General features: G+C 39.2%; 1 protein-coding gene across 5 annotated transcripts in view; it reads left to right on the top strand.

The window, feature by feature from the left end:
* Positions 1–8,886, top strand: part of LOC111250135 (uncharacterized) — an 82,619-nt gene extending 73,733 nt beyond the window's left edge. For all 5 annotated transcript variants that reach the window (XM_086988800.1, XM_086988799.1, XM_086988798.1 and 2 more), the window contains 10 exons: positions 112–333; positions 641–872; positions 1,126–1,274; positions 1,743–2,055; positions 2,594–2,877; positions 4,020–4,175; positions 4,500–4,648; positions 5,013–5,173; positions 5,360–5,547; positions 5,937–8,886. In XM_086988800.1, coding sequence (XP_086844926.1) covers positions 112–333; positions 641–872; positions 1,126–1,274; positions 1,743–2,055; positions 2,594–2,877; positions 4,020–4,175; positions 4,500–4,648; positions 5,013–5,173; positions 5,360–5,547; positions 5,937–6,176 — 2,094 coding nt within the window. In that variant the 3' untranslated portion in view covers positions 6,177–8,886. The remainder of the gene's footprint in view (positions 1–111; positions 334–640; positions 873–1,125; positions 1,275–1,742; positions 2,056–2,593; positions 2,878–4,019; positions 4,176–4,499; positions 4,649–5,012; positions 5,174–5,359; positions 5,548–5,936) is intronic.
* Positions 8,887–12,305: the final 3,419 nt, after the last annotated feature.

The raw sequence follows: 12,305 nt of genomic DNA, 5'->3' as shown, positions 1-12,305 counted from the left end.
AAAAAGAGCATTTTTTTTTCGTAAACATAAAACCTCATAGAACAAACATGCTGTTCGGTTCCTTGCCATTCTATGAGATAATTGTTAAAAGACTCAATATTTTTGAAACAGAAGCAACAGCCGTGTTACGACTTCGGTCCTCGGGCAACTTCAGAGTTGCTTGTTGATCCAACAATTCACAATGGGCCCGTGCTGAACATCAGTACCGAAGGACTTCAGCCTCACCAAACCCTGAATTTTTCCGTTACCCTTTACCGAGCAGACAATGGAAGCGCCACAGAACCGTCAACGGCTTTCGTAATTGTCAACACACTCGACCATATCGCTCCAATGGTATGAACTTTTTTTCCACAAGTCGTCTATGTATGCAGAGCGAACGCTGTACAAAATTAAATTATAAATACAATATTGCTAACGCTATCGAAATAATACCACCACCCTAAATAAATAATCCATCCCACCACAGGAATCACTCGATGCAGGTCCATCAACACATATTACCCTAAGATGTCTCTTTTGCCTTATGTGCAACTTAGAGATACACAAATTGTTCGCAGATGTCTCGTTCCGTTGTTTTGCTCCGTTCATCACTTTTATAACAGAAAAGGTTTTTTTAACGTTTTGTTGGGCATGAGTTAAGGCATGGTTACATGAGGTACGCGTTCGCGATAGTCCTGTATACGAAATCGATAAAGCCAATGGAGCGTTTGTCATCCCCGCCGGACAACCTGTCGTGCTGCACGTCAAATTTCGCTTCGTGCATATCAATCGAGTGCAAACACATTGGGACGTCGACGGATTTCCGACCAGTCATGGAGCGATCGGGTTTCGATCGGGTCACGAGGGTGATTCGTTCCTTTCGCTGCCTGAAGGTATCGACGAAAATACTCGAGCCTATATATATATATATATATATATATATGTATAAGAGCTTCGACAAACACTTGCTTCTTTCCTCATGTCATTTGATTTGTCTTGGTTCATTGCTTATTCTAGAGTTAGTGTGGATCCAAGTGTAGATATCTTCCCGCCTTCTTTTTGACGCATCAAAAGGAAAAAGTGGATTTTTGCATGTAAAACAAGCGAACTTACTACAGGTTAATTCCGCATCTTCCTCTACCGCAGGGTCAACAATTGCCCATGGACAATACCGAATCAAAATGCGTATTTGTGAAGGGGCTCAACATTGTACGCACTTGCGGATCAGCCTCTTCGCTAAACCAGGTGTTTCCCTGTGCAGATTGACCCTGCCTCTGTTCGAGGAGGTTTTAGAGGTAAGAAGAATAACCGCGTACACAATAAACATTAGTGCTGATAGGTTCAGGTAGTAATCTCTGGTCCCTGCGGGAAGTCTTCTTTACTTAATACATGTGCGGTGGTATTGCAGATGAATCATAGTAAGGCGCTCAAATATATTCTCACTAAACCTATCGCTAGCGGTTAATTTGACCGTTTTACCTGTCCTTTTTTTTTTATTTAATTTCTCATATTTTAACATAATCATATGGTCATAGGACTTTATGCCATAGAAAAAACCTACAGTTACATATAAAAAGGAGTATAAAACTTTTTTTTAAATCGGTCGTTTTGATCGCGTACCGTTCGAAATCGAATATAAGGAATATCGATAGCATATGTGGTACCGCGCATTAAATTATGAATTATTCAAGTAACGCTTGGGGACGACGTAGACTCGCATCAATTTGTATCGTTTCCTGTAATTTCTATCACATCTATTTCAGGCGTACAACCGTTCGGAGGCTCACGTTTTAGGGTGTTCGATTCCTCTCGCTATTCATCCACTCACTTATCAATTATTCGTTCAACGAGAGAACAATAGTTGGATACCTGTATCGACCGTTCAGCATTCACCACTAATTCCATTTTACGTTCCATTGCCTATTCAGAATCAGACCACTTTGGCTGTGGCCGTTTGTGATCGGTTTGAGCAGTGCTCCTATTTTTACAACAAATCTGTTCCCACAGTGGAAAGCTATAATGAAACATACAGTAATCAAGAGATGTTCGCCAACATACATCGGCTCGTTGCTGCAGGTAATTAACTCTGGGGCTTATTTGAGCCATTCTGTACATTTTTATCATGTTACGTACTAATGAGGTATATAAATGGTAGCTGGAATCGATTTTTTTTGCTATCTTATCATAACAGTACCTGCAATCAAACTAATTGATCCAGACTATCAATTCTCTCTCAAACTCTATTTGTAGGACGTTTCTCTCTACGGGTCCATCCGAGCATGATTCGCTAAAAATTTTCGTTTATATTCGTTGCAGCCATATATTTTGAATCTAGGGAAAAGTGTCCTCTAGCTAAATGAGAATCAAAAAAATGAGACAAAAATGTACTTAGACACAAGCACACGATACGATATTCCACTTTCGTCAGATCATCAACTCAAGCGTACCTTATCCAACGGCATTTGCGCAATAAGTACATATAGCCCCTGTATCCGTGTCTAATATACCTACATTTGGTTTGTCGATGAGAATCGTTACTGGCGGTACTAAGAGACGTTTGCTACGACGTACATGAAGTACAATAGCTGATCGTCGACTTCATATATTTTTCCAGAACGTCACCTTGAAGCAGCTGCAATTCTTGTTTCGATATCCCTAGGTAGGGATCATCTTAACGAATCAACGTTAACTCCGGCGGAGAAAAGAGAGATCTTTGAAAGCAACGAACAACTCCTGACGTCGGTATTTGTAAGCACGTCAAAAAAGGATCTCTCACCTGGAGAGATTAATCTTATGTATGAATGCATGAAACTAGTCATGCGCGGGGGGAATGTCGACCAAAAGGCAGGAGCTATCGAAGCCACTGGCGCAATAACTGATCAGGTTCTTTATAACAAAGTAAGTTTATATATATATATATAGGCTAGTTAGAAGTGTATTGGCGCTTTTTAAACCTATATTGAAGCTAGTCTATTCAATGTTCTAGAACAATATTACTAAATTAGTATGGCGCTATCTTAATCGATGACCTTCCACCAGTTCTCTCATAACACTATGATCCTATTATAGAACTTCTTTGGTCTCCGACCGAACAATTGTGAGAGGTAGTCTTTTCACACCTCCTATTGAAACTTTATGAATGCCATCAAGAAAACTTCTGCAGAAACCAAAAAAAAATTGATTGTTTGAAAAAAAAACCATGAAAAAAAATTGAAAAGCTGATTGTGTAAAATCAGCGGATCCACTGAAACTTCTCATTTAAATATTTCTAGTTTTTAGCTAAGAGGTATATGTGATCTGGCATTGCCATAGTAGGAGATGACGCCTCTTCCGTTCACTAATTGTAGTTTTGTAGTACGGGCTTTGAATCGATTCTCTTGCGAAGCGATAGCAACTTATAATGCACGATTTCTCTTTCGAGCCCTACCAAACTCATAACTTTGACATCATACCACAAATACAGAAATGGCTCGATTGAGTTATACTTCTATAGAGTTGCACACATGAAAATACGGTCGAGTAAGTTTCTTTGTGTTAACTTGTGCCCAAGCATCGACTAGCGTTTTTCAAATCGTTTCAAGCTGTTTGGTGATGGATGTCTAGTCTCAATTTCTACAATAATTTCATCAACTTCAATTTTTCGTATTTGACGAAAACCATTACGAGAAATACCTACCACATTAAAAAGACACAGGAAGAAATAGACCAAACCCTTGGACCATTTCTCCAGATAGTGAATCTTAACCATAAACAGGAGAACTTATTTTATGAATTGTGAATGATAGCAAATCTTCAATGTTCAAAATGTTCTATCTAAAGTCTGAACAAAAGCGTTTCAACAACTTTAGCATATTTGTCACTGTTTTCAAAAGACACCAACAGTGGCCCTTATGTGACGCCACACATGTGACTTTAAATCCATCTAACTAGCGGAACCGTCGATACGTTTTTAAGGGTGAGGTATCGAATTATTTAGACAATCGCAGATACCGAGATGTGTAAACAACAATTGTAAATTGTCATGTTAATTTTAACTGCAGATTGAGGTAACTTTAATAGCAATGGAAGAAGCTTATAAGGCCGTTAGGCGTTGTGGCCAGCAACAGAAGCATGATCCCCAAATAAAGCGGAACGTCGAATACGCCCAGAAAATTATCGAAACTGTAATCGCTTCTCGACTGCCTAAGGGTCAATCCGTAAGTATAAACAGACTCAATGCCCACTGTGGGCAGCACTATATCGTAATTGCATTCAGACAGTATAGGAGCACCCATAGAGCGAAATTACATCCGCTGTAAGTTATGTATCAGTGTGCTAGTGGTATATTCACTTTAGCTAGATTTAACTTTCCGTGGTACTTCAGTGCTGTTATTTTCCAAACTTGAGATGATCCAGCGATAACGCATTAGCGTAGCGTGTTGGTAATGGTAATGAATATGACTTCGAATGCGGTCGTGAACGCCAAAAAACTATTCAGACCACCGTAGTAATTTTTCGTTGATTCTGATACGAATATACAGGTGCGAATCGTGTCGGATATAACGACAATTATTCAGCATCGCTTTACAACACGAGAGCCAATCATATTCCCCAATACGGCGCCCACCAACTCCTCGAGACAGGGCGTACCTGACGCGGTTATTCACTTCAAAAAAAATATCAATAACATGTTAGTATGAATGTTTGCCTATTTCTAGTGTAGTTCGTTTCTAAGTCACTCTCGCACATAACGGTGGACACATACGTAGTATACATGCATTGTGTATCGTATTATTAAGATTTATATATGTCGCCCTATTGTGATTATGCATACCGTTTAACTCTCCTCTGCTTCATCTTATCTTCGGATACAATGAAAAACACGGGAGACATGACAATGCCTTCTAAGTAGGCACAAGCAAGTTTTCAAGTGCATTTACTAGCATGTTCACGGTCCACGATTGGATCCCCGTCACTATTAGTATTCTTGCAATATTTACCTTTTTAAAAAAGTCACTTCGCAAACAGAATGTCCACAACTTCCACTGCTGTAGGTTCAATAACTGGCAATGTGGCAGTTCGCCTAAGGAGCCCAGAATATGCAACGCGGTCGTGGTTGTGGTTAACATTTACCCGTACAACCCGTTTTCTGATTCTACCCGGGGCACTATGATCTCGCCGGTAGCATCGATTACCTTCCGAAAGCCTGACACAGGTACGTCAGACTATCATGTGTCTTTCTATTATGATCATTATTGTTATTACTATTCCATCAGTTCAAGCCAAGATATCTGCGTGTACTTTACCCCGTTTAGACCGCAGTTGGACTTGTTAACTGGTACTCGTCGACTCATTATCATTTGCTATCCACGGAAATTAAAACCATTTGTTAATCGCATAGGTGAAGAACACAAAATTAGCGGGGTTAAGGATGCAATACACATTTACTTTCGGCAAACGGCGAACTTCACGAAGACCGCGGGGTATATCTCCTCGTGTTATCGCTGGCACGAAAGGAATGAGGAATGGGACACAGAAATGGTAAAGCTGCTTGGCACCGTCAGTAATGTGATACAATGTGCCACCGAGGTATGTTTGAGTTCTCATTATTAATCATTTTAGATAATTAGCTAATTTAATTTGTTGTTAATTGGTAGTGATGATGTCATTACAGCCCACTGTTTTCGTGGTTCCTTCAGATGGGTACTTACCTTTGAATAGGGCGTAACATATAGTTTCCGAGCAATGTAAAGCTTCGATCACCCTAGATTATAGAGATGTTAGAAAAACCCTGAGCAAGAAACAGTGGATTGTCAATTTACGCTGCTTTTTACTATGACCTTGACAACAATACCGAAATTGTTTTTTTTTTTTGGTCTAGATTTATGCCGGCGCCAATATATAGTTTCGATTTACATATGCTTCATTGAAGACGAACCGTACCACTGTGATTATTATGTAACTTTCTATATGATTAGGGTACGGGTTCTTTCATGGTCTTCAACGAGAAAGAAGGCCTGTCCACAGCAGCGATCGCCGGAATCGTCGTGGCCTGCCTAATGTTCGTATTCATTGTGGCGGCTGTTATGATGTTTATGATGCACAAGAAACAACAGGAGGCCGCCTTGAAAAGCGTTCGGTCTAATGGCCATCACGCCTCGAAGATTTCAGCTGCCGGCAGTCAAGCGAAGGGCAATGCAGTTGCTCCATTAAGTTAAAGAATTGTCGGAGAACAGCTACATGAATATACATGAATACAGATTGTAATACCCAAACTAAAACACATTGATCACATGTTCTGTGACCTGAGAGCAATAGGCCACGTAGGCTTTCACAGTGAATGATCTCTGTTTCATGCGACAGTACTGTGCCATTAAGAAAAAGACACCGCAAAATCATACAATGCGCCGTGAAATGTATTTTATTACTTTTGATATTGTATACTGACGTTGTTAATTTAATTAATAAGTATTATCAATCAATTGAAGATTCCATGATTTTTCATAGTGAGGAGGAAATATTACTGTGTTAGCGCTGACCACTTTTTCACAAAATGGGGGGGGGGGGGTACGAGTTCAGTGGACCAACCCTCTCGTAAATAGATTGTTCCATAGGGATAAAATACTACCGGGTTTCTACGAAATGAAACTTGAACAAAATCTCCGTGAAATCTGAATTCAGCGTCACAACCTCCTCTGCATACGTTTTCCGTCAAGGGCATGCTTTGAATAACGTCGGGATTCGAAGTACCTTTGAATCAAACTTTTTTTAAAGAAATATTGTCATGAAGATGGTACATTCACTTTCAACTTTTGATAGCTAGGAATTTTTAGAAGAATAGTGTGAACCAGATGATTTGAAAACGTATAGATTAATACAGATTTCATAGAGGACATTCAGATGTATACTTGCCAAGAGAAACGTTACCTGCAAGCAAGGAAGCAAAACATATATATAGTGTATTTTCCAATGTAAACAAGACGATAATAATTTTATGAAAAATATTGGAGGTTTATTTAAATTTATTGATATCGATATGACTTACCTGCATTACATTGAAATTGTGTACATATATAATGAAGTTGAGATAAAGATGAAATTTAGCGGAGCGAGAGTATGGAAAAGTTAAGATAATAGCATGCAGAACACTCCTGTGACGGACTGGCATATTACAGATAAACTAATATAATTAGTTCGGACCATGTTTTCTCTCTAATATTCCGTTTAAATCAATCACTTTAATTAGTGAATTACTTGAGATCGCACAATTAGAAGTAGCGCTTGCTTACCATTAGCAATTGCCAAACTGTGTTGATGCTCGCATTTTTATGGCAACACTTATTTTCGATAATCTATCGACGCTGCAGGAGAAACTTCTAAGCTTCACGGGCTTATAATTAAAATGACTACGGCCTTTTTGTAATAGATTATTATCGAATCATAATCAGGCAGTTTCTCTGTTTCTTCTGTTAATGACATATACCCAAGGAATTCGATCGGAGTCCCGAATATGTCCAGACAGAATAGTTGTAAGAACAATCCCTGTAAAGTTATATATTAAAACAACTTGTTGAAAAATTTTTGCGAATGCGTTTCGTTAAATGCACGGAAAGTTGACGGTTTCAACAAATAACGTACAGAAAACATTTTCAAAGACCAACGATGGCTTTCATGAACATGTTTATATATCTAGTTGCTTTCTCTTTAATGTCACGTTCAGGTAGAATCTAAAGGTAGCTGATACTCACAATTTTCAACCCAGCTGAAGTGTAGCCCAGGTAGATTTTACTACATGGCTAATCTCGGCAAATAGAAGTTCGAACTAGAGTAGACTAGAATATCGTAGACTGACGCCCGAAATAATCTGTCTAGCAACTGAAATTAAGTGCAAAAGAACAAAGCTGTTAAATCGTAAAAACCGATGTCCTGACCGAAGGAAAAAACCAATTCTTTACTTTACGAGATCCTACCTTTGATGGGCGTTATTTTATAAGCAGAGGGATTAAATTTCGATGAGAATACGCTCAAAAACATGTCAGTCCGGCATTGAGAGAACGAACCAAGATTACGTAGGATAGGCAAAGAGTCTCAACCATATCTCCTGAAACTCTATTCTATCATATGCGTATATATGAAATGAATATTCTGTATGGGTGTGTATGTATAGAAGATATTGTTGACTGGCAAACCTTAGTGATCCGCCAAATGTTTCAAGCCATAACAAAAAATCAATTTAAGGACTCACCATATCCTCTGTCTATGTATGCCCTACATATACCTATAACCGAATGCACCTTTCAAAGGCGCTGATGACATGTAGCCTTAAGTTGCTGTAACTATAATTGAAAGTACAATACCAGAAATCTAGGTACGATTATCCACATTATTGAAGTTTTCAATTAATCCAAATAAGGGCATCCGAAGTCATCTTTTGCACTTCGGGTTCGTATTTTGGAATTCTAATAATTGGCCTCATATTGTGTGAAGTATAAAAGATAATGAAGTTGGCGTAAGTTCATATATCATTGAATACAAAATCACGAAAAATGATCGACCAGCGTTTGAGAGTGTTTTAACGAGACCACAAATAACTTCATTCTAGTAGGTATCAATTATATAGTAGTTGAAATACAATGTCAATATTTGTCGCTGCGGCAAATTCTAGTCGTTTACTATATGAATTAGTCGATGAGCTAATTTCGTTTCTAGTCACTGGTCCCCCCAGAACTTCGCAAGACTATCTGTAACCTCCAAAGGTATTCATCAGGACATTGAAGGCTTAAACAGGCAGGCGAACATTTACCACTGTATTTCAAAAATTAGCTAGAAAAAAAGAAGTTTTTGTCGAAGCAGATTGGGCTACTGTGCTAGAAAACCCTACAAAAAATACTGTAATAATATAATACAACTTAACAGAATGCCCACATATACTCTGCAATGTTTTTTTTATACATAACGTTCTGAAATTCTAGTTACCGCAGCAAACGTTGAAATCCTAATAGAGTTTCATTAGAGAATTCAAGCGACGTTAGTTATAAAGTGTTTTCAAGTTTTTATAAACCCCCTTGTACATTAGAGATGCGTACACGCACCGTACTCCAATCACTGCTGCAGTAAGTATGGTATTATCATGTAAATGCTATAGTGTACGTTTTTCTGCCTGGCGAAAAGGACCAGCGCTTTTGCTGAGCTGTGGCAATAATTTTTGTGTGACTTTCCTCTTGAGTATTAATGGACAATTTGATTTATTTCGAACTTTTTCTCTGTCGATTTGGAAGCTCTAATGGAGCTATAAACCTAATTTCAAGATGCTTAATTAAAAGATGGCAGCGAGTACGTGGTAGCTCAGGATATTCGTGCAAAAGAATGCACCTGTCGTAGTTCATGTCTTTTTTTGCAAGAGTTCACAATGGTGATACTTTCGCAGAGTGTCAATAATGTTTATGGCACTCTGAGAATCTACTTTGAATATGTGAGGCGTAGATAATGGCAGGCCTGGCTATGCCAATAGTGACCACATTAGAACTAACTGACTATTGAACAGATAAACGAAATCAGCGTGACACGAAGGTGGACGCTCCAGCCGTGCGCGGTCGTACTATCTCCCTAGGTAACGCAATTTTCGGAGGTACGCTGTGACTTCTTTCTGATAAGTTACAGAATCCACTTGCGCCTGTTTCGTCCCCAACTGCAAAGAAACTGCATTGAATTTTTTTGTCTAGAACATTTTGGTAAATCTTAGGCGTAAAATAGCTCTACGTTTGACACATTTAGAAGAAAACTGCCCTTCTCGCTCGCAGATTTATGATAAACACACTTGGGCAAACGCATATCAACGGCACATAGAAGCACCATAGGTTTAACCCAAACTACATATAGGATGTTGTGTTTCGTTTCAAATGTGGGACAGATCAAACCCATCCTTATCAAAAATTTGAGCAAGGCAGGTAAATCAAAGCAACAAACAATTCCTCTTTTTTGATCTACAAATACATATTTAAATAGTATATTTTTAAACAATGCAAAATCACTTCTCTTACAAACAATCAACTCTCGGTTAAAATTATACCAACCATTGAAAACAGTGTCCAGAGTGTGGAGCCCCCTAAAGTACGCTTTCTGAGTTGTTTCCTCCCGCTCTGTTTCAAAATAAATGTCCCTGTAGATGTGTATTTGCAGAATAAAAAATAGAAGCAAATCATATATCATCTTAGTTTACAGAACAATCGTAAAAGGTTGATTGATTCGTCATAGAATAGCGTAACTTCTTGTATATTTAAGTTATTTCAGACAAAAGTAAAACCTCTGGTTAACTGCGTGCCATTGTATGCCCTCAACAGTACTTATTTAATATTTCGCTTATTTATTAGGTGAACCTTCAAATTCTAAAACATCTAATGAGTTAGTGTGTAACAGAAATCTGAATGAACGTTATGTTCATTAATTAATATGTTCAGAATTAATAGTTAGTGCCATTTTTTCCAATCTAAGTTCAGTTACATGTGACCCTCAGCTAACCATCATATTGTTTTGAGGCTTCTTCTCCCCCTTCGCTTTAAAGTTTGGACCCGTTGCTGGTGCAATTTCAGGCCTCGACGTGACACCGTGGCCCACTTAAACCACACATGGATAAGTCAAACAATAGTCCCTCCAACTACCCCTTCTAGGATAACAAATCGTTGACGCCGTACCGAAGAAGATATGATTTAGAAAAGTGTTTTCTACTAAAAAGTACTAAAAGAAAAAAGGCCAGATTTCAATCAGCGAATGTGTTCCTTATATTGCAACTGAGTAATTCGTAAGCGTTGTTTGGGATCGGTTCTTCCACCGCTAAACAAAACATAAACCATTGATCGATGGAACTATTGGAGAAGCTAACGTTACTTGTTCGTAAATGAATGTTTCTGTACTCGCTGTTGATAACACCTGCGCTCATCATATCGTAATTGATTCACTTGCCAAGTATCACGACACTATCCGATAGAGTGATTAATACGAAGGGGTTGTTCGAGCATGTAGACCTCATCGTTCGAACTATGGAACAAATCGATCTTAATGCAGGATTGATAAGGCCACGAGCGATTCTCGTCGAATGGGCGCGTTGTATCGAAACGCATGGCACAAGTAAATACGGCATACTCTACTTGAAGGCAACTTTTTATTCTCTGAATCCAGCTCGTGCGAACGTGTCGTGCATCGTTGAACCTATTATATGGACTGTACGGTGAGTAAGTCTTAACTTTCTTGGTAATCCCCAAATAATCGCTTGGATAACGAATCATCATCTCAACGATAAAAAGACGTTTGTTTCACGACGACAGATTTGTTCCCCAGCTTAGCCGACTTCTCGGAAAAAATCGAGAGCATCAATAATAGATACCATTAACGCAGAGGATGCTAGTACCTAAGGCACGCCCCAACGACCCCGCGTACAAGCCCCCAAAGAAATCAACAGCTCGTTGTCTCATTATGGCCGTACGCATTCGCGCAATTCAGCCGGCGCTTGATGACCCGGTAAAAGGCGAAGGTTAGTCTTGGACATGTCTGTGTTAGGCCAATGTAATCGGAAATACTACAGCGTTGTATCTTTTAGTCATAAGCACTGCTGCGAGCCACGCTGGTGGCCATAACACTACGTGCTATACTCCCAACAAAAGAACGATGATGAGAGTAGATTCACTTCCGCTATCGGCGCACATCTGAAGGGTCGGAGCTATCCAAGCGCTGTTCAACCCAGCTAATCTTTAAAAATCACTGCTTCATTTCCCACGGCTGTATTTACCGTCTGCATGACTTGAAACCGTTGTGATCGCAGTGGCTGCTGTCAACGAGGTCATTCGCCAGTGCAAAAATCAACGAGTTCATGCTAGTACCAGATCTTAGCAGCATCAGGCTGCCCAACGGCGATGATTTCATAATAGGCTCATTACGTGCGGTCTACTGCTCATTATCGCAGTATTCGTCTAACCCGCACGACTACGACAACAAGCCAAATAGCAATGGCTACGCTACATAAAGGCCAGGCTTGCCACACCCGCATATCCAATTGTACTCAGATAATCATAATCTGCTAAGGTCAATACGATTTTGATCTATATCGAGTTGTTAATTGCTTTTTCAATATCATTATTTTTATCTAAACACGACATTTTCATATGACTTTTATTCAGTGTCTTTTAACTGTACAGTGGCCCAAATACAAGTTTCTACTTACTATATAGGCCATGTGGCGTTAGCACGGACAATTATTCAAGGCGTATTTAATAACAGAATCACATCATGTTCTTTCACAGTGCTTGGCACTGTATACCACATTGTATCGAAGGGCTACCAAGGCGAAATCGTAT

Source organism: Varroa destructor, unplaced genomic scaffold (assembly GCF_002443255.2).
Source record: "Varroa destructor unplaced genomic scaffold, Vdes_3.0 BEIS01000004.1, whole genome shotgun sequence".
Lineage (NCBI taxonomy): Eukaryota > Metazoa > Arthropoda > Arachnida > Mesostigmata > Varroidae > Varroa > Varroa destructor.
Note: the sequence above shows the minus strand (reverse complement) of the source record. Positions and strands in the feature narration are given on the sequence as shown.